Below are 20,963 nucleotides of genomic sequence, written 5' to 3'. Positions count from 1 at the left end.
CATTTTCTTTTTTTTAAGGGGGAGGAGTGGGGGGGGGGGCAACAAAAAGAAAGCTGATTGAATGAAGAAGGCAGAGATAAACCAAGCAAGGAGACTTCAGTACAGATAAACATCAAATGCACATTTTAACAGTTTATTGGTATCATCATTTGAACGAGAGACTTCAGTTTCAAGTAGTAAACACCCAGCCAATAGTATTCAATGAAAGTAAGTAAGGGAATGGGCTCCCTCAAAGGGCGAAGAACCCAGTAAACACCCATCCTCAACTTCAGGTTGAAATGTGCAGAGAGGGGGTGTGTGCTTCTTGTGAAGTTTATGGTTTTTGTAAACCACATATCTCAAACCCCTGCCCATACTGTTCACATGTGCAGTTCACTGTTCAGTTTGAAAATTGATTTTAGAACTGCCCTCCTGTCACCACTGAAGTTGTGGGAACAGTGTTGTCAGAAGGCACGCATGTAAACAGACAACTTCAGAGCCTGCATGCATACACAGGCACAAATGCATGCGCTCACAAGCATGCGCACACACACACACAGAGTTACACAGACACACATACACACCCATGCAAATGCATGTTTGCAAACTGTACATATTTGTTTCTTCTCTCTCTCTCTCTCTCTCTCTCTCTCTCTCCATATTTTTTTATATTAATTTTTTTTACTACCATTTCAAAGTCTGCTCCTTTCTTGTTGGCATTCCCTCCCAGCCTTTACCTGTCCTTCCAGCTCCCACCCCCACCACACACCACACCTGTCACTCTCATGCTCTCTCTCATGACAGTTTTTCTCCACTGTCGACTCCACATTTGCAATGGAAGTCTTCAGCGATGGGTCTCACTTTGTGGTATTTGGTGTGAGGACCTTGCATACCATGTTTGATTTAAAAAAAAAAAATAAAAAAAACTGTCACAGAAGCTACTGACACAAAGCATTATATCGAAGATACTCAGAAACAAAAAATATACATCTCTTGTATTATTTTCATAAATGTTGTTTGAAAAAAGTTGGGATTTTTTGACAGTTAACACTGATCCAGGCCCATTCTTTGTCCCTGCATGTATTTTAAATTTTTTTTATAACTTTATTGAATTTGAACTGATGGAAGCTTGGGTTAATGGTCCTGTGTCTCCATTTGTTGGTTTTTGTTGTTGTTGTTTTGTAATACTTGTTTTTTTTCTGACTGGTGAAAACAAGATTAAATGTTAGCATTTTCTTTGCTGTCAGAAGTGATAAAGAAACCAAACTCAAATGAATGGTAGTTTTCATATTCTTACAGTTTGCTTTATTAGCTCAATATTCATAGCTTCACCAGGTCAGATATTAAGATTATGCATTACAACATAGCCATATACAACAGTATTTTTTGCAGAATAGTGGCATTTTGCCATGAAATATGGTACCATGATTGGCCTTTGTGAAGGCAGGAATTCTATTGAAAGTCAAGGTCAGCCATCAAAGATTGACATCATGACATGGCATTCTAAAATTGACAGAAAAATTTTGCTTGTTGGTAAGACAGAGGTTGTCTTTTGCCCTGTCTTTACCAAACTATGTGTAGTGATTGGTCGAAATACTATGCAAGAGGATAAACCCTAAATCAAGGTCAGAGGTCAAGGTTGCAGTTTATCATTGAAAAAGATTTGATGCATGATAGTGCCTGGGTACTCATCTAATGTTCATCAGACTTTGCATGGAGATTGTTATTTCTAACAATAGTGTGTATGCAATATAGCAATGAAAAAACCTTGCCGGATAACCTTTGAGGTCAAGGTTACAGGATGGTGCTGTTCAAAAGATATTCAGGGCGAAGGGTGTCACATAATGTAAGGGATGTTGCATTTTCCACGTATGTTTTGAAACAATTACAATCGTTTAAGAATTCTTTTTTTCCAATTTGTCATTGATGTTTTTCAATATTTAAACCTGGAACAAGTCTTGAAATATACCTTATGTCTCCGTGAAAGTGGTCTGTAAGTAAAGTGTAAAATAGAGGATTCATAACCATGTTTTGTTTTGTTTTTTACATGGGATAAAAGTTCTTTTTTGTTTCAACTCAAGAAATATGCAGATGGGAGAGAGGTATGCATGTCGGAGTGGTTGATCTCTTCTTTGTTTTTTGTTTTTCTATTTCTTTTATCTATTGATGTGTGTGCGTATGTCTGTGAAAACCATTTATAATAAAGATAAGATAATGACAATGATGTTATTTATTAAGTGCTAGATTAGTTTGTTAAAAAAATTTTTTTAAATCAAATTCAAGGGGTTTTAGACTTGTACATACTGATCATTCACATGAGCAAAGATACTTTTACATACTGCACATTCACATGCATGCCTAGAAAGTCATAAAAAGAAAAAAAAAAGTGCTGTACATATTAATCATTCACATGCATAATCTAAACATGTTCATAGGCATACACTATTGAGGATTACTCAGTGCTGTTTCTAACTCTCATAATAGAATGTGTACATTTATGTGGTGTTGGGTATAAACTTTTAATGTTCTGCTTAATACAAAGATCTCTTGCAGCAGTATGCTCACCAAATTAAAAAGTTTCTTTTGATCTTTATATTGCTTTTGGTGAAGTCAGTTCACCATTTTAAAAATGAGATTATTTTTCACAATCAAAGATCCTTTCACGTTGTTATTTGTTAGTTTTCGTTTTTTGCAGTGGTCTTTGATAAACTAGTTTTAAGCAGTGAGATAGAACTGAAAATAAACAGCAAGTGTTTGTACAGATTTTCCTGCACTTATTCATAAATCCCTGGGCGTGTCATAAGGATACTGGAAACATTCCGGAGAGAGTGTGGGGTTTAATTTATATGATAAGGAAAATAAAAGTTACTTGTTCAGGGACTTATCACAGGTTTTTGATTGTTTGTTTTTAGTTGTTTTTTTTGTTGTTTTTTTTCACAAATGACAGGTTATTTCTCTTTTGATTTAAACTGATATATGACTGCAACTCTTTTTGTCCTTCTTTGGCAACTTACATTTATAACAACAAATAGATTTCACAGTGACATGATTATTGTATCATACATACTATTTTTCCTTTGATTTTGTTGTGTTTTTTTTTTTGGGGGGGGGGGGGGGAGGGGCGGGGGGGGGAAGGTGATAACACCTGCCTTTTGAATGTTATGTCACATTCTGAATCCAGTATTTTATCTGTCAATGTCATGCACTGTTTCAGCATGCTTGTTTCACTTGCAGTGAAACATTATGAATTTTCATGTTTAAACATACGAAACATTTCATTATTTCTGTAAGATAAGTGCAATTAATTCTGATTGGAATCGCGTACAAGTTAGTGTAAGAAAATCAAAATCAAATTTATCACCTTACTAAAAAAAACAACACCACGTTTTACTGTCTTTTGTGGGTTTAGTGAATTAACTTTGTACCCATTTAAGTTAGTTTGTTGTTTTCTGGGAATTTTTTTACTGGCTGCAGGATTTCTCTCTCTCTCTCTCTCTCTCTCTCTCTCTCTCTCTCTCTCTCTCTCTCTCTTTCTCTGTCTCTCTTCTTGTTTTTGATTCCTTTTTATTTTAACCCGAGAAACCTTGTAATGTTCAACTTCACCACTGAACAGCCCGATGAGATATGTATTTTGATTTAAAAACAAAAGATACTTGCTCTCACTGTATTAGTGTATATTCAGCACTTTTCAGTCAGCTCCCCACCTCCCTCATTTCCCCCCTCCTTTCAGTTTCAAAACTTTCTTCTTTTTTTTTCTTTGCCTTTGCTTTTTTCTTCTTTTTTTTTTTTTTTTTTTTTTTTTGTATCAGTGGAAAGTTTTATTCATTTACTCATTTATTTTCAGCTGCCTTGTTATTCAGTGAAAAGAATCTTATTAGTCTTTTGATTATATGTATTTTGTTTGTATATAATTCTAATGTAATTGATTTGTAAAATTGTTATGGCTTTTGAGCACTATTAGCAGTTCACCACATCTGATGGATTATCAAACATTTCTCTAAAGCAGCAAGACTGGATTCAATCAGTTTTTTTAGGCATTCCAGTCCAATGTTGGTATTTATTTGTTTGACCTTTTTCTCTTTTATTTCTGGTTTGTTTGTTTTTGTTTTGTTTTTTTGTTTTTGGTTTGTTTGTTTTAATATATCATACAATTGTATACTTTATTATCATGTAATTTTTATACTTGTACAGTTTACTGGCAGCTAGTCTAAATTATGGTAGGCAGTTTTATATGTTTTGTTAACCTTAAGTAAGTTTTTTTATATAATCAAATGGTTTTGGACAGATAAAATACTGTGGGATTCTCACTTTAGGCAGACATGTTTCAGGAATGTCTGGTCAAGGTGTGAATTCATTAACAGTGATAGTTTGTTGTGTTCATATGAATGTGATATTTTTGACAGAAGCCAAACCATGGTGTAATTTTTATAGTTTCACAATAGAAAGTGCTACTTCTTTTCTATAATCCTCATATTAGCATTAAAAAAAAAGATTTATGTATATAAAGCATATCTTGTAAAATAAGGTGATTGCTTTTGTATATATTTATTGGAGATTTTTTGTGTATTTTTGGGTCAAAATCAGGAAGTGTGCAAGATAAAGAATACATGCTTATAGTTATTCATGCACATGAATGAACACAGAAAAATATTTACTAAACCATTACACATACACAGATGCATGCATGCACACACAGACACAGACACGCACACATGTACGCGCACACATATTTCAAACATCACATGCACAAAGAACATCCATGCATGTAAAATACACCTTTGTGTGTGTACACTTTTACTTAAAAAAACACCCCCTGTCCCTGTTAAACAATATTTGTCTATATGTTTTTCCTTGACTGGAATACAGTGCTCCTTTCTCTGAACACATATATATCTAGAAGATGAGAGTGTAAATGCTTGATGATTTTGTGGACACTCACACACTGAAATGGGTGATCAGTCAGTATCAGTATACGGATATTGTTCTAGATCTCCAAAACACTTAGTGAACATACATTTGTGGTTCAATAAAAATGGAATCAAAACATGAAATTCATTTTCCTTTTTTTTTCTTTTCTTTTTTTGTTGTGGGGTGTGTGTGTGATCTGCGTAGTTTAGACACATGACTGCTTCACACTCTGTGTGTGATTGTATGTGTGAGAGAGAGAGAGTCTGATTGTTGGTGGACTTTATAATGTGTGTGTGGCTGTGTTACATAGTGTAAAAAGTTTTGTTCCGTTCACGTGTGACTCCCTGTCAAAGGTTACAAATACTGACAGTTTTATTCCACATTATACGACCGTGTGTATAATCTAAGCAAAGGAAAACATAACGTTGAGCAGAGGAAGAGAAAGCGAATCAAACTTGGCATGACATGACACTTGACAGGGCCTGCATGGCGAGTTGGTCAGCTGTGCGCCCTGGCAGCTTGTCTCTGGTTTTGTGACGTTCAGTGTCTGTCTTGTGAGCGAGACGTGGGTGAATTGGTGTTTTTAACCTTTGCTTTGATTGACCTTTGAACATTATTTTTGGGTTCTCTCCATGACCTTGAAATGTTATTTTGGGGTTCTCTCCATGACCCTTTAATATCCTTTTGGGTTCTTTTCAACACCTGTGAACATTATTTTGGGTTCTCTCCTTGACCTTGATACATTCTGGGTTCTCCCCATGACTTTGAAACATTATTTTGGCTTCTCTCCATGACCTTGAAACATTATTTTGGGTTCTCTCCATGACCTTGAAACATTTTGGGTTCTCTCCATGACCTTGAAACATTCTGGGTTCTCTCCGTGGCCTTGAAACATTATTTTTGGTTCTTTCGGTGACCTTAAAACATTATTTTGGGTTCCATTCTACTGGTTTAAAGAGCCAACATGGCTTCTTTACAGTTTGCTGAGCTAAGCAGTGTGATTTGCTTTGATTTTTAGTTTATGTCACAGCTCAGGAGGGCCAAATGCTATATCAGTATATGATGCTGTTTTGTTCTTTTGTTTGTTTCTTGGTGAAGTGATGGTTGGATTTTATTTAGATGCCTGCATAGGTGAGGGGCCCTGTGCCCAGTATCACAAGAGGTAGTGGTTTCCTCTGATCTCCAAGTTGTGGATTCTGTCTGTCTCTGGGCTCTCTCGCTCTCGCTCTCATCTGCCAGTGCACAATTTTATTTATTTTTTTCTGTGTGCCAGGAGCCACCAACAACACGAAACCCGCCAGTAGTTCACAATCACAAGAGCCAAGTCAGAGGCAACAACAGTCCCCCCATCCTGCCGCCTCAAGACCACCGGTGGTGACGGCCGCCGCTCCCCGCATCCACAAGAGAGGATTTGAACTCGACTCGAACGGCATCGGTCAGCAGGCATCTTCGGCCAAGTCTGGCACCGATGGTCTGAGCGAGGCGGTGGGCGCCGTGTCGTTGGAGCCGAGCCGGAATGGACCTGCTGCCAAGAACCCTGCTGTGACCTCCGTGGCCGGAGCCAGCAAGGGGTCAGAATCCCCGCCCACCTCCAGGTCTCAGACTCCACAGCGGTGGGAGCACCCGCCCATGGGTGTGCCAAGATCGGCGTCAAAGTGAGTGTGTGAGAATGGACAGGATGGGGGGCGGTGGGGGTGTTGATTTTCAGTTTTTCACTTGCACTGGATAATAGGGCACTTACGGCTGTTGTTTATCTTATGTGTTTTTTTTATTTGTTGGTTGTTGGGGTTTTTTGCTGTTTTTTGTTTGTTTGATTAAGGTCATGCTTTCAGTTCTATGATAGTCTGGTGGGGGGGGGGGGAAACCACCTGTAGTTCACTGTGTGGGGAAAATAATGAAAATTGTTTAGCAGAGATGATGGTGATTTATTCAGCCAGGCATTCAGGTAATATGTGCTGTGAAATACACTGTTTTTTGAGACTTTGGAGAGATAACAAAGGGTACAGTTGCCAACAGTTTTTTTTAGGTTCCCTAGCAGAGGGAGATTTTGGTAAATTTGGTTTAGAATCTTTTTTGCTTTTATTTTTCATTTTGATTATACAGAGGTATTTATATCATTTAGGCTGGTATTTATTTATTCATGTCTCAAAAACAAAACAAAAAAAATCCAAAAGGGAACCTTACAGTTGGCTTGGCTGTAAACAGTATGATTCGGTATGATTTGATTTGCATGCTTCAGGTTGTTGATAAACATAACATGTTGTAAGTGGTTGTTTTGTTGTTTTCACCAGGTCTAAGAATGACAAGATTGATGCCAAAGCAGAGTACGCTAAACGACAAGGAGATAAAGAACTCATCAACCTGGTGGTTATAGGTAAGCATGAAATACCAGGTGACTGGGGAATGCGTGTGGGAATGTCACTCTGTTCCTGTTAATCGTGTATGTGTCTTGTTTTGCACTGTCTTGTATCTTTCTAATGATCACATCTGATAGATGATGGTGTGTGTGTCTTGTTTTGCACTGTCTTGTATCTTTCTGATGATCACATCTGATAGATGATGGTGTGTGTGTCTTGTATTGCACTGTCTTGTATCTTTCTAATGATCACATCTGATAGATGATGGTGTATGTGTCTTGTTTTGCACTGTCTTGTATCTTTCTAATGATCACATCTGATAGATGATGGTGTGTGTGTCTTGTTTTGCACTGTCTTGTATCTTTCTGATGATCACATCTGATAGATGATGGTGTGTGTGTCTTGTTTTGCACTGTCTTGTATCTTTCTAATGATCACATCTGATAGATGATGGTGTGTGTGTCTTGTATTGCACTGTCTTGTATCTTTCTGATGATCACATCTGATAGATGATGGTGTGTGTGTCTTGTTTTGCACTGTCTTGTATCTTTCTGATGATCACATCTGATAGATGATGGTGTGTGTGTCTTGTTTTGCACTGTCTTGTATCTTTCTGATGATCACATCTGATAGATGATGGTGTGTGTGTCTTGTTTTGCACTGTCTTGTATCTTTCTAATGATCACATCTGATAGATGATGGTGTGTGTGTCTTGTTTTGCACTGTCTTGTATCTTTCTGATGATCACATCTGATAGATGATGGTGTGTGTGTCTTGTTTTGCACTGTCTTGTATCTTTCTGATGATCACATCTGATAGATGATGGTGTGTGTGTCTTGTTTTGCACTGTCTTGTATCTTTCTGATGATCACATCTGATAGATGATGGTGTGTGTGTCTTGTTTTGCACTGTCTTGTATCTTTCTAATGATCACATCTGATAGATGATGGTGTGTGTGTCTTGTTTTGCACTGTCTTGTATCTTTCTAATGATCACATCTGATAGATGATGGTGTGTGTGTCTTGTATTGCACTGTCTTGTATCTTTCTGATGATCACATCTGATAGATGATGGTGTGTGTGTCTTGTATTGCACTGTCTTGTATCTTTCTAATGATCACATCTGATAGATGATGGTGTGTGTGTCTTGTATTGCACTGTCTTGTATCTTACTAATGATCACATCTGATAGATGATTATACTGCTGTACAGTCATGATTAGATGGTTTTGCAAATTATGAAACAAAATGTGTGTGTGTGTGTGTGTATGCAGGTCATGTGGATGCAGGTAAAAGCACCCTGATGGGCCACCTGCTGTACCAGATGGGCTGTGTGCACCAGCGCACCATGCACAAGTACGAGCAGGAGTCACGCAAGCTGGGCAAGAGCTCCTTCGCCTATGCCTGGGTCCTGGACGAGACCGACGAGGAAAGGTGTGTGTGTGTGGTGTGTTTGTGTTGTGTGTGTGTGTGTGCGTGTATGTGTGTGTGTTGTATCGTGTGTCTTATTTTGTGTTCTGGTGTGTGTGTGTTGTATTGTGTGTGTTGTGCGTGTGTTGTGTTGTGGTGTGTGTGCATGTGTGTGTTGTATTGTGTTGTCTTGTTTTGTGTTCTGGTGTGTGTGTGTTGTCTGTGTGTGTTGCATTGTGTTGTCTTGTTTTGTGTTCTGGTGTGTATGTGTGTGTTGTATTGCATTGTGTTTTGGTGTGTGTGTGTGTGTGTACATGTACATAACATAACAGTAGGGATCCACACACTGGAACTATCTCTGCACTGTCAAATTATGGTGCTTCCACTGTGTGTGTGTGTGTGTGTGTGTGGTCTTGCGTTGTGTTTTGGCGTGTGTTTGTGTGTGTGTACATGTACATAACGGTAGGGGTCCACACCCTGGATCTGTCTCTGCACTGTCAAATTATGGTGCCTCCACTGTGTGTGTGTGTGTGTCAGTAGGACTGTGTGTGTGCAATTGGGAAGAAATGGGTGACTTGAGTGAAGAGTGGGTTTTTGTCATGCATGTTTTCAATTTCAAGGTGTCAAAGCTTGTGGATTAATCAACACACCACCTCTGCTTTAAAAACAAAGAAAGAAACACCCTATGAAAAAAAACACACCACCAATCAGACAACCACAAAGTAAATCCAAACCCACGCTATTTAGACCCAATGTACTAGTAAGGCCTTAAGTGCCTACCAAATTCAAAAATTGTAAGTGTGTGTGTGTGTGTGTGTGTCCATATGCATAGACCCGTGCTCTGGCCAGGCCTTGAGATGCTACTGAATTCTTAAAATGTATACATGTATGTATTTGTGAATGTGTGTGTGTGTGTGTGTATTCATTTGATGTGTATGAAAATGGTCTACAAAAAAGAAATGGATATATGACCAAGTAAACAAATTGGCAGATAGATAAATATGATGAAGTAAACAGATAGATAGAATAAAAAATAAATTAATTAAAAAAAAAGAAAAGAAATACTTAGAATGCAATGACACCGCCTGTGAAAAATGAACGGGATATTAGGATATTAAGACTTCTTCACCTGCAAAATGATCAGACATTCCCAACCAATTATCGGTCCATGTCAGAGGCATATGTACACACCAATCAATGGTACTTTAACACATTGAAATGAAGGTGATGGCATTTTTTGACAGAACTCGTGGTGTGACGATGGACGTGGCCCAGACACGATTTGTGACAGACAAAAAGTTGGTGACTTTACTGGATGCACCTGGGCACAAGGACTTCATTCCTAACATGATCACAGGTAACTATCAGCACTTCATTCCCAACATGATCACAGGTAACTATCAGCACTGCATTCCCAGCATGATCACAGGTAGCTGTCAGCACTTCATTCCCAGCATGATCACAGGTAGCTTTCAGCACTTCATTCCTAACATGATCACAGGTAACTATCAGCACTTCATTCCCAACATGATCACAGTAATTATCAACACTTCATTCCCAGCATGATCACAGGTGGCTGTCAGCACTTCATTCCCAACATGATCACAGGTAACTATCAGCACTTCATTCCCAACATGATCACAGGTAACTATCAGCACTTCATTCCCAGCATGATCACAGGTAGCTGTCAGCACTTCATTCCCAACATGATCACAGGTAACTATCAGCACTTCATTCCCAGCATGATCACAGGTAGCTGTCAGCACTTCATTCCCAACATGATCACAGGTAACTATCAGCACTTCATTCCCAACATGATCACAGGTAACTATCAGCACTTCATTCCCAACATGATCACAGGTAACTATCAGCACTTCATTCCCAACATGATCACAGGTAACTATCAGCACTTCATTCCCAACATGATCACAGGTAACTACCAGCACTTCATTCCCAACATGATCACAGGTAACTATCAGCACTTCATTCCCAACATGATCACAGGTAACTGCCAGCTCTTCATTCCCAACATGATCACAGGTAACTGCCAGCACTTCATTCCCAACATGATCACAGGTAACTACCAGCACTTCATTCCCAGCATGATCACAGGTAACTGCCAGCACTTCATTCCCAACATGATCACAGGTAACTACCAGCACTTCATTCCCAGCATGACCACAGGTAACTACCAGTACTTCATTCCCAACATGATGACCGGTAACTACATGATCAAGGTAACAATCAGCAGATCAGGATCTGTACAAGCGCCCAGTGGTTGATGTCGTATGTCTTTGATGATCATCAGTATGCAGTTGATATTTATGTCGTACTGTGGCAGATATTTTGCAATTTATGTTGTTTTTTCTTTACATAACAGCTGCTATAGTGTATACAAGTTAATTTACTCAGCATGTGAACATGTATACGCACAGGGTAACAACAGATACACACATTGAACACACCCCTTACATAATATGAAGACTAAGTACAAGTAAGGAGGAAGGTGGCAGAATGGTTAAGACTCTTATCTGCCAATACAGTGTTTGTGAGGGTCTGGGTTCAATTCCAGCTCTTGCCCTTTCTCCCATGTTTGACTGGAAAATCACACTGAGTGTCTAGTCATTCAGATGAAATGATAAACTGAGGTTCTGTATGCAGCATGCACCAAGTGCACTGAAAAAGATGATGATGATGATGATTATTGATACATCTGTGTGTGTGTTTGTGTGTGTGTGTGAGTTCCTGAACCATGTGCTGTCATAATGTATGCAGTCATGAGATTCTTCAGACTGTATGATCTGAAATCGGACTGAGAGAAGATTTGAACAGTAGTTTATTCCCTGTTCATTTTACACTTGAATGTGAAGACAATAAAAGTGATTTCAGACTGAAACATGTCAGTCTCATCCCTGAGTCATCCATGTGAAACCTACATGTTGTTGTCCTGATCTCACTGACTAAAGTACAAGCACAGAAGCTGTTTTGCAACAGGAGCGGCTCAGGCAGACGTGGCCATCCTGGTCATCAACTCCACGCGCGGAGAGTTTGAGACTGGGTTTGAGTCTGGGGGGCAGACCCGGGAACACGCGCTGCTGGCCAGATCGCTGGGTAAAAAAAAAAAGTTTTCTTTCTTTTCTTTTTCTTTCTCTCTTGTCGTTGCCGTAGTCTGTCTGTCTCTTTGTTCCCCAGTATGCTTGTGTCCATGTCTCATCGCTCTTTTATTTCTGTTTTATCGTAGTGGGTTATGTTCTACTAATGTGGAAAAAATAATAAGGTTTTCATTGAATCGTGAGTGGGACCTTAAATATTGTTGTGACTTCCGTGTGCTGTGTGGGGTGAAAAACTTGAGTTGTCTCTTCAATTTATAATGTTCCAGTGACGCTATCAGAAGTTTGTTGCATGTTTGAATTTCTGTTGAGAGCAAGAAACTGTGTACTACTGACAGTTGCTTAGTTCATTTGTAGGTTTATTGGAAACATTTAGTTTGTAATTTTGGTTTGGTGAAAACTCATTTCCTTTTTTCACCTGTTAATTGTAAAATGTGCTGACAAATCAGCCCCAAACTGTATTCTAATTGCAGGAGTCTAATTCCGAGTTGAAAGTTACAGCTTATCACCTTAAGGATGGGAGTGCATGCATTCTTCATCTTTATAGACTTGTACATTTTTTCTTCATCCTTTCCTATCTTTCTCCCTTTGCAACCTCACTCCACCCAACAGAGCAGGAGCTTTTTTTCTTTTCCTGTATTTGGCCCCTCTCCTACTTCTGTTCCTGAGAGAAACTCTTGTGTTTTTCAATTTTCAAAAAGAACTCGGAGACACACCTCTCCTGGTGTGTGCAAGTGTGTCTGTGTATGTATTTGGTGTTGTGTGGAGGGAGGGAGACGGGGTTGATTTCAAGTTTTGTGATTTTAAATGTGAGTAATTTTGGTACTGATTTTGGTGTTTAAGTGTTGTGTTGTGATGTTCATCATATAGGTATTATGTGTGATATGTATGGTGTGACATTTTTGTGTCTCTGTGTATGTAAATTAATGTTTGAGTGTTTGGTTTGATGTCTGCATAGGGTTATGCATGCAAGCTGTAGTTTTTAGTGTTCAAATGCAATGTTTTACATGTCAGTTTTTACATAGTATAGTGCAGTTGAGCATGTTTTACATGGAAAGGCGCTACATGAAGGAAATTATTTTGATTTACCTGTGGGACAGGTGTGAGTCAGATCATTGTGGCAGTCAACAAAATGGACACAGTGGACTGGGACCAGAGCCGCTATGATGAGATCGTCAAGAAACTGAGACAGTTTCTCAAACAGGTGAGCCGACCATCAGTCTTGTTTCTGTTTTGTGGAATATTTAATTATATATGAAGGGACAGCTGCATATATACTCTCAGGTTGGATGATGGGACAATATTCAACAGATCTTCTCTGGTTTCAGTTTCAGTTTCTCAAGGAGGCGTCACTGCACTCAGACAAATCCATGTATGCCACACCACATCTGCTGGGCAGATGCCTGACAGCAGCATAACCCAACGCACTTAGTCAGGCCTTGAGTGCATGCTTTTTTTTTTGGTTTTTTTGGGTTTTTTTTTGGTACCTATCAGAATAGATTTCTTCTACAGAATTTTGCCACAGGACAAAACTCTCATTGCCATGGGTTCTTTTTCAGTGTGCCAAGTGTGTGCTGCACACAGGACCTAGGTTTATTGTCTCATCCAAATGACTAGACACCCAGTTTGATTTTCCACTCAAAGAGCGAGAGCAGGATTCGAACCCAGACCCTCATGGACTCTCTGTATTGACAGATTAACATAGTATTCATTATGCCACCTTCTCTGGATGGCTGCTAACAGAACAGAATGGAGGAGGTCATCTGTCTCCTGAGCAGTCATGATCCCCCAACGACTCTCAGGGTTGAGGGACTGATGATGATGATACTCGTGAGGTGGAGAAAATGCAATACTTTTACACTCTTGCAGTTTATTTTTACACTCTGTGAATATGTATGAAATATTAAAAAAAAATGTAATATTGACAATCTTTAATAATAAACGAGAGTCCCATTTTGGTATTGAGTTGTGTCCGTGGGAGATGCTTTCAACTCCAATTTGTAACTGACACTTAGTCCAAAAATGACTGTCTACTAACAAGCCTTGCAGGGGGTTGGCAGGTGTGTTGATGCATGGTGATGGTGGTGTTCTTCAGGTGGGGTTCAAGGAGGGGGACCTGTCGTTCATCCCCTGCAGTGGGCTGGCTGGGGAGAACCTGACCAAGGAGGCCAAGGAGCCACAGTTGGTTCAGTGGTACTCTGGCCCCTCCCTCCTCTCTCAGATCGGTCAGTCCATGTGTGTGGGTGTGGGTGTGTGTGTGTGGGTGGCACTGTGAAACACACAAACTGGTGAAGAATTGTTTCATTTGTTTCTTAGGAGATATTTTTGTCCATGTGGGTGTGTGGGTGTCGGTGGCACTGTGAAACACACAAACTGGTGAAGAATTGTTTCATTTGTTTCTTTAAGAGATATTTTTGTCCATGTGGGTGTGTGGGTGTCGGTGGCACTGTGAAACACACAAACTGGTGAAGAATTGTTTCATTTGTTTCTTAAGAGATATTTTTGTCCATGTGGGTGTCGGTGTCACTGCAAAACACACAAACTGTTGAAAAATTGTTTCATTTGTTTCTTAAGAGATATTTTTGTCCATGTGGGTGTGTGTGTGTGTGTATGTTGGTGGTGGCATGAAATACACAGAGTGGTGAGGAAGTGTTATATACATAACCTGTACCTGTCGATATCTATTTATTTTTATTTCAAAGTATACTGCATGTTTGTCGTTGGAAAAACGAAAAGTCATGAGAATTGAACATTGATACCAGGATAATATTCACTGATCTCTCATGTCAGCAATGTAGCAGACGCTTCAAAAGATTTTTTTTTTAATGCATTTATTGATTTATTTTTTAATTCACTTCATTTTATTTAGTGTCGATAATTTTCAGTTGGTTGTGGGAAATGTCTAGAAAAAGTACAAGAAAACCGTGGTATGTGTGACTAGTGATTAATCATAAAATATAGATATTGTGCACACTTAACACCTTCTGCTGCTTGTCATCTGTGTGTGCGTGCATGTGTGTGTGTGTGTGTACAGATCAGTTCAGGAACCCAGAGAGGCCGGTGGACAAGCCATTTAGGATGAGTGTTTCGGACGTGTTCAAAAGCACGCTGGGCGGGCTGAGCGTGGCGGGGCGTGTCAGTGCTGGCTACGTTCGGCCGGGCGACAAGGTGCTGGTCATGCCTGCTGGAAACATGGCCGGCGTCAAAAGTGAGTCTGGGTTGGCTGGGTTTGGATTCTGTGCTCTGACGCTTTGTGTTGAGGGTTGTAGGCAGGACGGGGGAGGGGTTGTGGGGGTGGAATGAATACACTAAGGGAGGTCACTAGCAGCACCTAGTTTCAGTTTCTTCGTGTACACAGGGGTAGTAGTTTTTGCTCAGCGTAAATTCAGGAAAAGAATATCCTTCCTGTTTCACACATATGAATCTCTTGTGACAGCAAATTAATGCAACGCAATACAATAAACAGTGGAAAACTTAGCGTAAGCTCAGTTTTCCAATGGATATAATAATGCGTTGTATTATTTTTTATCACAAAATGTGTGCAGCACACAGGACCTTGATTTATCGTCTCATCCAAATCACTGGTACACAGATCACAGCTCAAGGAGGTCTTGTGGTTGGGGGAGTCTGGAGTAGAAGTCCTGGTCCGCATATGAGACTCGAACTTGTGGACACTTTCTTCCTGGTCGTGTGCATTGCCATGAGACCACCTCAGCACTCTGACTTCTCTGTTGCAGAGGAGATTAAGGGGTTGCATTTGTTGGCATGTAATGGTGTTGGGGCTTGTGCGATGAAACATGAATATCTTAAAACACTTTTAAAACAAACAAATGAACAAAAATTGATGAAAATTAACATTGTTTCTGAGATACCCTCCAGTCTTTTTCATCAGTGGTGTAACAAATTTTTTTGTTCAGTTTGACTTTGTTCTGGAAAAATTTCCGCCTCATTTGGAAAGGGGTCTGTAAGTGTAAAAAGTATGGAATTTGTTGACATCTGTGAGAATATAAGAAAGAAATCTGTACTCAACAGTCTGCACTTGCTGGTAATTTTCTGTTGGCTGTTGTCAAACCTGACAAGATGGCGTGGAGAGCCTTGGCCAAAGGAATGATTAAGCGCTTATAGTTTTTAGAGGCGTTTGATTGGCTGAGAGCGGTGGGCCCATCTTTTCACTGTTAGCCGCGCGAAATTTGGCCAAGCAGAGCAAACCAATAGGCCTAGTTTGCATCAGTTTGACATGGTAAGTATATTTAACACCAAACATGGAGTATAATACAAACTCCTCCTTTTTGTTTATTTATTACTTTTTGTCATTGTATTTCTGTAACTCCACATGCCAACTTCATGTTGTTTTCTGTTTGTGGTGTCATGGATGACCTAATTTCAGAAAAATCTTTTGGGGGGGGGGGGGTGGAGGGGGTGTAAAATAGAGTGGTGTGAATGAATAGAAAGTGAAGTGCGTGTCATAGGTTGGTGTGAGTGACCTTTCCATGGCGAGAAAAATGGAAGGAGAATGTGTTGAATTTGAGAGGGGGGAAAAGAAAAAAAAAACTTGTTTGTTGTTGCAGATGTGGCTGTGGATGATGTGGCCTCTCAGATAGCCTTCGCTGGAGATCATGTGACTTTCTCTTTGACTAACATTGACATGACCAGCGTTAATGTTGGTAAGTTTAACACCTGCAGCATGGATGTGTTGCTTTGTGTGTGTGTGTGTGTGTGTGTTGGAGAATTAGTTTTGGGGGTGGAGTAACATGGATGTTTTGCTTTGTGTGTGCGTGTGTGTGTGTGTGTGTTAGAGAATTAGTTTGGGGGATGGACGGTGAAAAGGGGGTTCTGTATGGAATGGTCTGAGTCAAGTGCTTGAGCAAGAAACGTGTTATTGGTTAATGAGGGATACAGTAATAATAACAGTTTTTTTGACAATTTTTTTAAAACGAAAATCATATAGCTAGCCTTCAGCTTGTATTATCTTTGTTTTATTCATTATTATTATTATTGCTACCTGTATAGCAGTTATCTTTGGTCAGAGACCAAACTTAAGTGATTTACAAACACAGCCAGTTTTGGTTGTACTGGCTCGTTCTTCTTTCTTACGTGCTGAAGAGAGCTTCTGCATGACTGAAAAGCTGGAATGCTGGATACCAGTGAGTTTCTATCAGAAAATGTGAGCGTGGCTTCACCTGTTGGTGAAACTGACGTGGGTGTGCAGTACAATACAATACTATACTATACAGTACAATACAGTGTATCTTTATTCATCCATTTGGAAATTACATTGTGCATCCACAGGCTCGTCACTCACCCTTCACAATATCTCAGCCAACAGCCAAGTCCAACGTACTCATAACATGACAAATGTTGGACAGAAGATTTAAAAAAAAAAAAGCAATGCATAAAACTAAACAAACACAAGCAGATGGGCGAAACATGCGTCTGAAAGTAGCAGTGTGATGTCTGTGGCAGGGTTTGTGCTGTGCGACCCGACATCCCCGTCCAAGTGTGCGCTGCGTATCCGTGCCAAGATCGTGCTGTTCAGCCTGGAGCACCCCATCACACGTGGCTTCCCGGTCAGTCCTCACTGCGCCACCCTGTCTGTCTGTCTGTCTGTAGTTCTCTCTCTGTTGCTTCCTGTCTGTCTGTTGCTCCCTGTCTGTCTGTTGCTCCCTGTCTGTCTGTCTATAGCCCCTGTTTGTCCATCACCCAGTTTCCCGGTCAGTCCTCACTGCGCCACCCTGTCTGTCCGTCTGTCTGTAGTTCTCTCTCTGTTGCTTCCTGTCTGTCTGTTGCTCCCTGTCTGTCTGTAGCCCCTGTTTGTCCAACACCCACAGTTTCCCGGTCAGTCCTCACTGCGCCACCCTGTCTGTCCGTCTGTCTGTAGTTCTCTCTCTGTTGCTTCCTGTCTGTCTGTTGCTCCCTGTCTGTCTGTCTGTAGCCCCTGTTTGTCCAACACCCACAGTTTCCCGGTCAGTCCTCACTGCGCCACCCTGTCTGTCTGTCTGTAGTTCTCTCTCTGTTGCTTCCTGTCTGTCTGTTGCTCCCTGTCTGTCTGTCTGTAGCCCCTGTGTGTCCATCACCCACAGCTTCCCAGTCAGTCCGTACTGCAGTACCCTGTCTGTCCGTCTGTCTGTAGTTCTCTCTCTGTTGCTTCCTGTCTGTCTGTTGCTCCCTGTCTGTCTGTGTCTGTCTGTAGCCTCTGTTTGTCCATCACCCACAGCTTCCCAGTCAATCCTCACTGCACCACCCTGTCTGTCTGCCTGTAGTTCTCTCTCTGTTGCTTCCTGTCTGTCTGTTACTCCCTGTCTGTCTGTGTCTGTCTATAGCCCCTGTTTGTCCATCACCCACAGCTTCCCGGTCAGTCCTCACTGCACCACCCTGTCTGTCTGTAGTTCTCTCTCTGTTGCTTCCTGTCTGTCTGTTGCTTCCTGCTTCCTGTCTGTCTGTTGCTCCCAGTCTGTCTGTCTGTCTGTCTGTCTGTTGCTCCCTGTCTGTCTGTACTGCAGCACCCTGTCTGTCTGTCTGTTGCTTCCTGTCTGTCTGTTGCTCCCTGTCTGTCTGTCTGTAGCCCCTGTTTGTCCATCACCCACAGCTTCCCAGTCAGTCTGTACTGCAGCACCCTGTCTGTCTGCCTGTAGTTCTCTCTCTGTTGCTTCCTGTCTGTCTGTTGCTTCCTGTCTGTTGCTCCCTGTCTGTCTGTCTGTAGTTCTCTCTCTGTTGCTTCCTGTCTGTCTGTTGCTTCCTGTCTGTCTGTTGCTCCCTGTCTGTCTGTCTGTAGCCCCAGTTTGTCCATCACCCACAGCTTCCCAGTCAGTCTGTACTGCAGCACCCTGTCTGTCTGCCTGTAGCGTGTCTGTCTGTCAGCAAGCTCTGGTGTTCTGCCATTTCTTCTGTTTTTTATATGTATGCGTTGTTGTTTTTTAATTGCTTTTTTTATTTTAACCCCTTGACTGCTGAACTTTGTTTTTGTCTGTAATGGTGAAGATGAAAGCAGCAATTTTAGACCGAAACAAAGAGCCTTAATCTCATTCCAGCTTTAGTGTCGTTAGTGCTAGAGAATGTAACTCTTAGATACAGGCCTTGATTTTCAGCTTCATCAACATTTGAAAGGAATGTGCTGTTGGCAGGTGGTAATGGCTGTGTGAGCATTGTGCAGCGAGTGGTCTGTCAGTCTTGCATTTTTGTCACAACAGATTTCTCTTTGAAATTGGGCTGCTCTCCCCAGGGAGAGCGCATAGCTACAGTGCAGTGCCACTTGTCTGTCTTTCTTTTTCTGCCTGCAGATGTGTTTGTTTTCTTATCAAAATGAATTTTTCTGCATAATTTTTATCAGGGATGACACTTTTGTTGTGGTGGTTTCTTATACATGGATGCTATTCAGAGGACATTGGTTTATCATCTCAACTGAATGACCAGTGTCAAGACCATCACTCACAGTATGGTGAAGGGGAGAAAATCTTGTCAGTTGTGAGATTCAAACCTGTAAGCACAGATTCTCTTGCTTTCTGTTCTATGGGGGTGTTTTACCTGTAAGCTACCACTCCACTGCTGATGTCTCCTGTCTGGGGGAGCTGTATTTTTTTTTTTTAGCCTCTTGACAAAGCCCTGTCAAAGCAAGTGTTAAATGTCAGATATTGTGTTCAGGTGGTGTTCCACTACCAGTGTGTCAATGAACCTGCCATCATCAAACGTCTGGTGGCCACGCTCAACAAGAGTTCTGGAGAAATTGTCAAAAACAGACCAAAGTAAGTTCATGCATGCGTGGGAGAATCAACATTTGTCATGCGACATGGTTGCATGCACATGTGCTGTATACACACACACATATGCACATGATTGTGTATCATCACACACACACACACACACACACACACACATTCACTGTGCCCCAAACCTTTCCCACTCATGCAGCAGCACTTCTACAAGTGACGAGGGTCACACATTGTGCGCTTTTGAAAATAAAGAGTTCAGACACAACATCTGCACAAAGAAAAAGACAGGCCAGAGATAACAAACCAGACACAAATTCAAGACGGAACAGCCCAACATGGATCTGCACACACACGCACACATACACGCTCAGAGACACACAAACATGCACACACAAATGTACGCGCCCACGCACACTCACACACACACACACACACACAGAACCACACACATACACACACAAACGCGCACACACACCCACACACATCCACCCCCCCACACACACACGCACATATACACATTGAATTGATACACGTGTGTGTGGTGTGACAGGTGTCTGACGAAGAACAGCAGTGCCATAGTGGAGCTGGAGTTTGAGCGCAGTGTGTGTGTGGAGCTGTACACAGAGTACCGTGACCTGGGCCGCTTCATGCTGAGGAATGGCGGCCACACCATCGCTGCCGGCATGATAGAGGAGGTGAGGCTTTGAACACGACAGGGCCATTCTGCTCACCTTTCAGTTTCAGTTCCTCAGGGAGGGGGCGTCATTGTGTAAGGACACATCCGCATGCGCTACACCACATCTGCAAGGCAGATGCCTGTCCAGCAGCATAACTCCTCATGCTTAGTCAAGCCTTGAGTGCAAGCATGCATCTGTTGGTGGATTTCTCCTACAGAATTAAGTGCTGTGGGGTCTTTTCCAGTGTGCCAAGTGCATGCTGCACACGGGACCTTGGTTTATTATTGTCTTGGGTTGGTTTATCATCTCATCCAAATGACGAGACGCTCAGTTTGACTTCACAGTCAAACTTTGGAGAAACGGGAACTGGCAGAAAAACCCACTTGGATGATAAAAACATATGCACTTGAGACAGACAGGGGGAAAAAAGGTGCTGCTGCTGCTCTGTGGCAACATGTTCTTCCCTGAGGAGAAAAGCCTGAAAAAGCCTGAATTTCACTGTGGAGAGTCGGTTTTAACTGGAAATTAATGACCGAGACCAGGAATCGAACCCAGAGTCTCACAGACACTGTATTGGTAGATTAGTGTCTTGAACCGTTCCACCATCTTCTTCCATACTCCTTTGCTTATGGCTTGTGCTTTAACCTGAAAGAAACATGTTCTTCTGTTCATGGTTCATAATTTGCTATACTCATTTTATTTGGATATGTTTCTTTGATTATTTCTGCAACCTCTCTTTGTGTACAAAAGGATATCAATGCTAATAGAAGAGACTGGCTGTCTGCATTTTTTTCACATGCAGAACATGGAAGTTCTTG

General features: G+C 41.1%; 1 protein-coding gene across 1 annotated transcript in view; it reads left to right on the top strand.

The window, feature by feature from the left end:
- LOC143280022 (HBS1-like protein) overlaps window positions 1-20,963 on the top strand; it is a 33,582-nt gene that overhangs the window by 9,144 nt on the left and 3,475 nt on the right. Inside the window, exons 6-17 of the mRNA XM_076584481.1 lie at window positions 6,161-6,542; window positions 7,179-7,261; window positions 8,517-8,676; window positions 9,897-10,009; window positions 11,647-11,763; window positions 12,863-12,966; window positions 13,858-13,987; window positions 14,797-14,970; window positions 16,331-16,426; window positions 17,226-17,329; window positions 19,401-19,501; window positions 20,019-20,163. Coding sequence (XP_076440596.1) covers window positions 6,161-6,542; window positions 7,179-7,261; window positions 8,517-8,676; window positions 9,897-10,009; window positions 11,647-11,763; window positions 12,863-12,966; window positions 13,858-13,987; window positions 14,797-14,970; window positions 16,331-16,426; window positions 17,226-17,329; window positions 19,401-19,501; window positions 20,019-20,163 — 1,709 coding nt within the window. The remainder of the gene's footprint in view (window positions 1-6,160; window positions 6,543-7,178; window positions 7,262-8,516; window positions 8,677-9,896; window positions 10,010-11,646; window positions 11,764-12,862; window positions 12,967-13,857; window positions 13,988-14,796; window positions 14,971-16,330; window positions 16,427-17,225; window positions 17,330-19,400; window positions 19,502-20,018; window positions 20,164-20,963) is intronic.

The sequence above is a fragment of the Babylonia areolata genome, chromosome 3 (assembly GCF_041734735.1).
Source record: "Babylonia areolata isolate BAREFJ2019XMU chromosome 3, ASM4173473v1, whole genome shotgun sequence".
Taxonomy (NCBI): Eukaryota; Metazoa; Mollusca; class Gastropoda; order Neogastropoda; family Buccinidae; genus Babylonia; species Babylonia areolata.
Note: the sequence above shows the minus strand (reverse complement) of the source record. Positions and strands in the feature narration are given on the sequence as shown.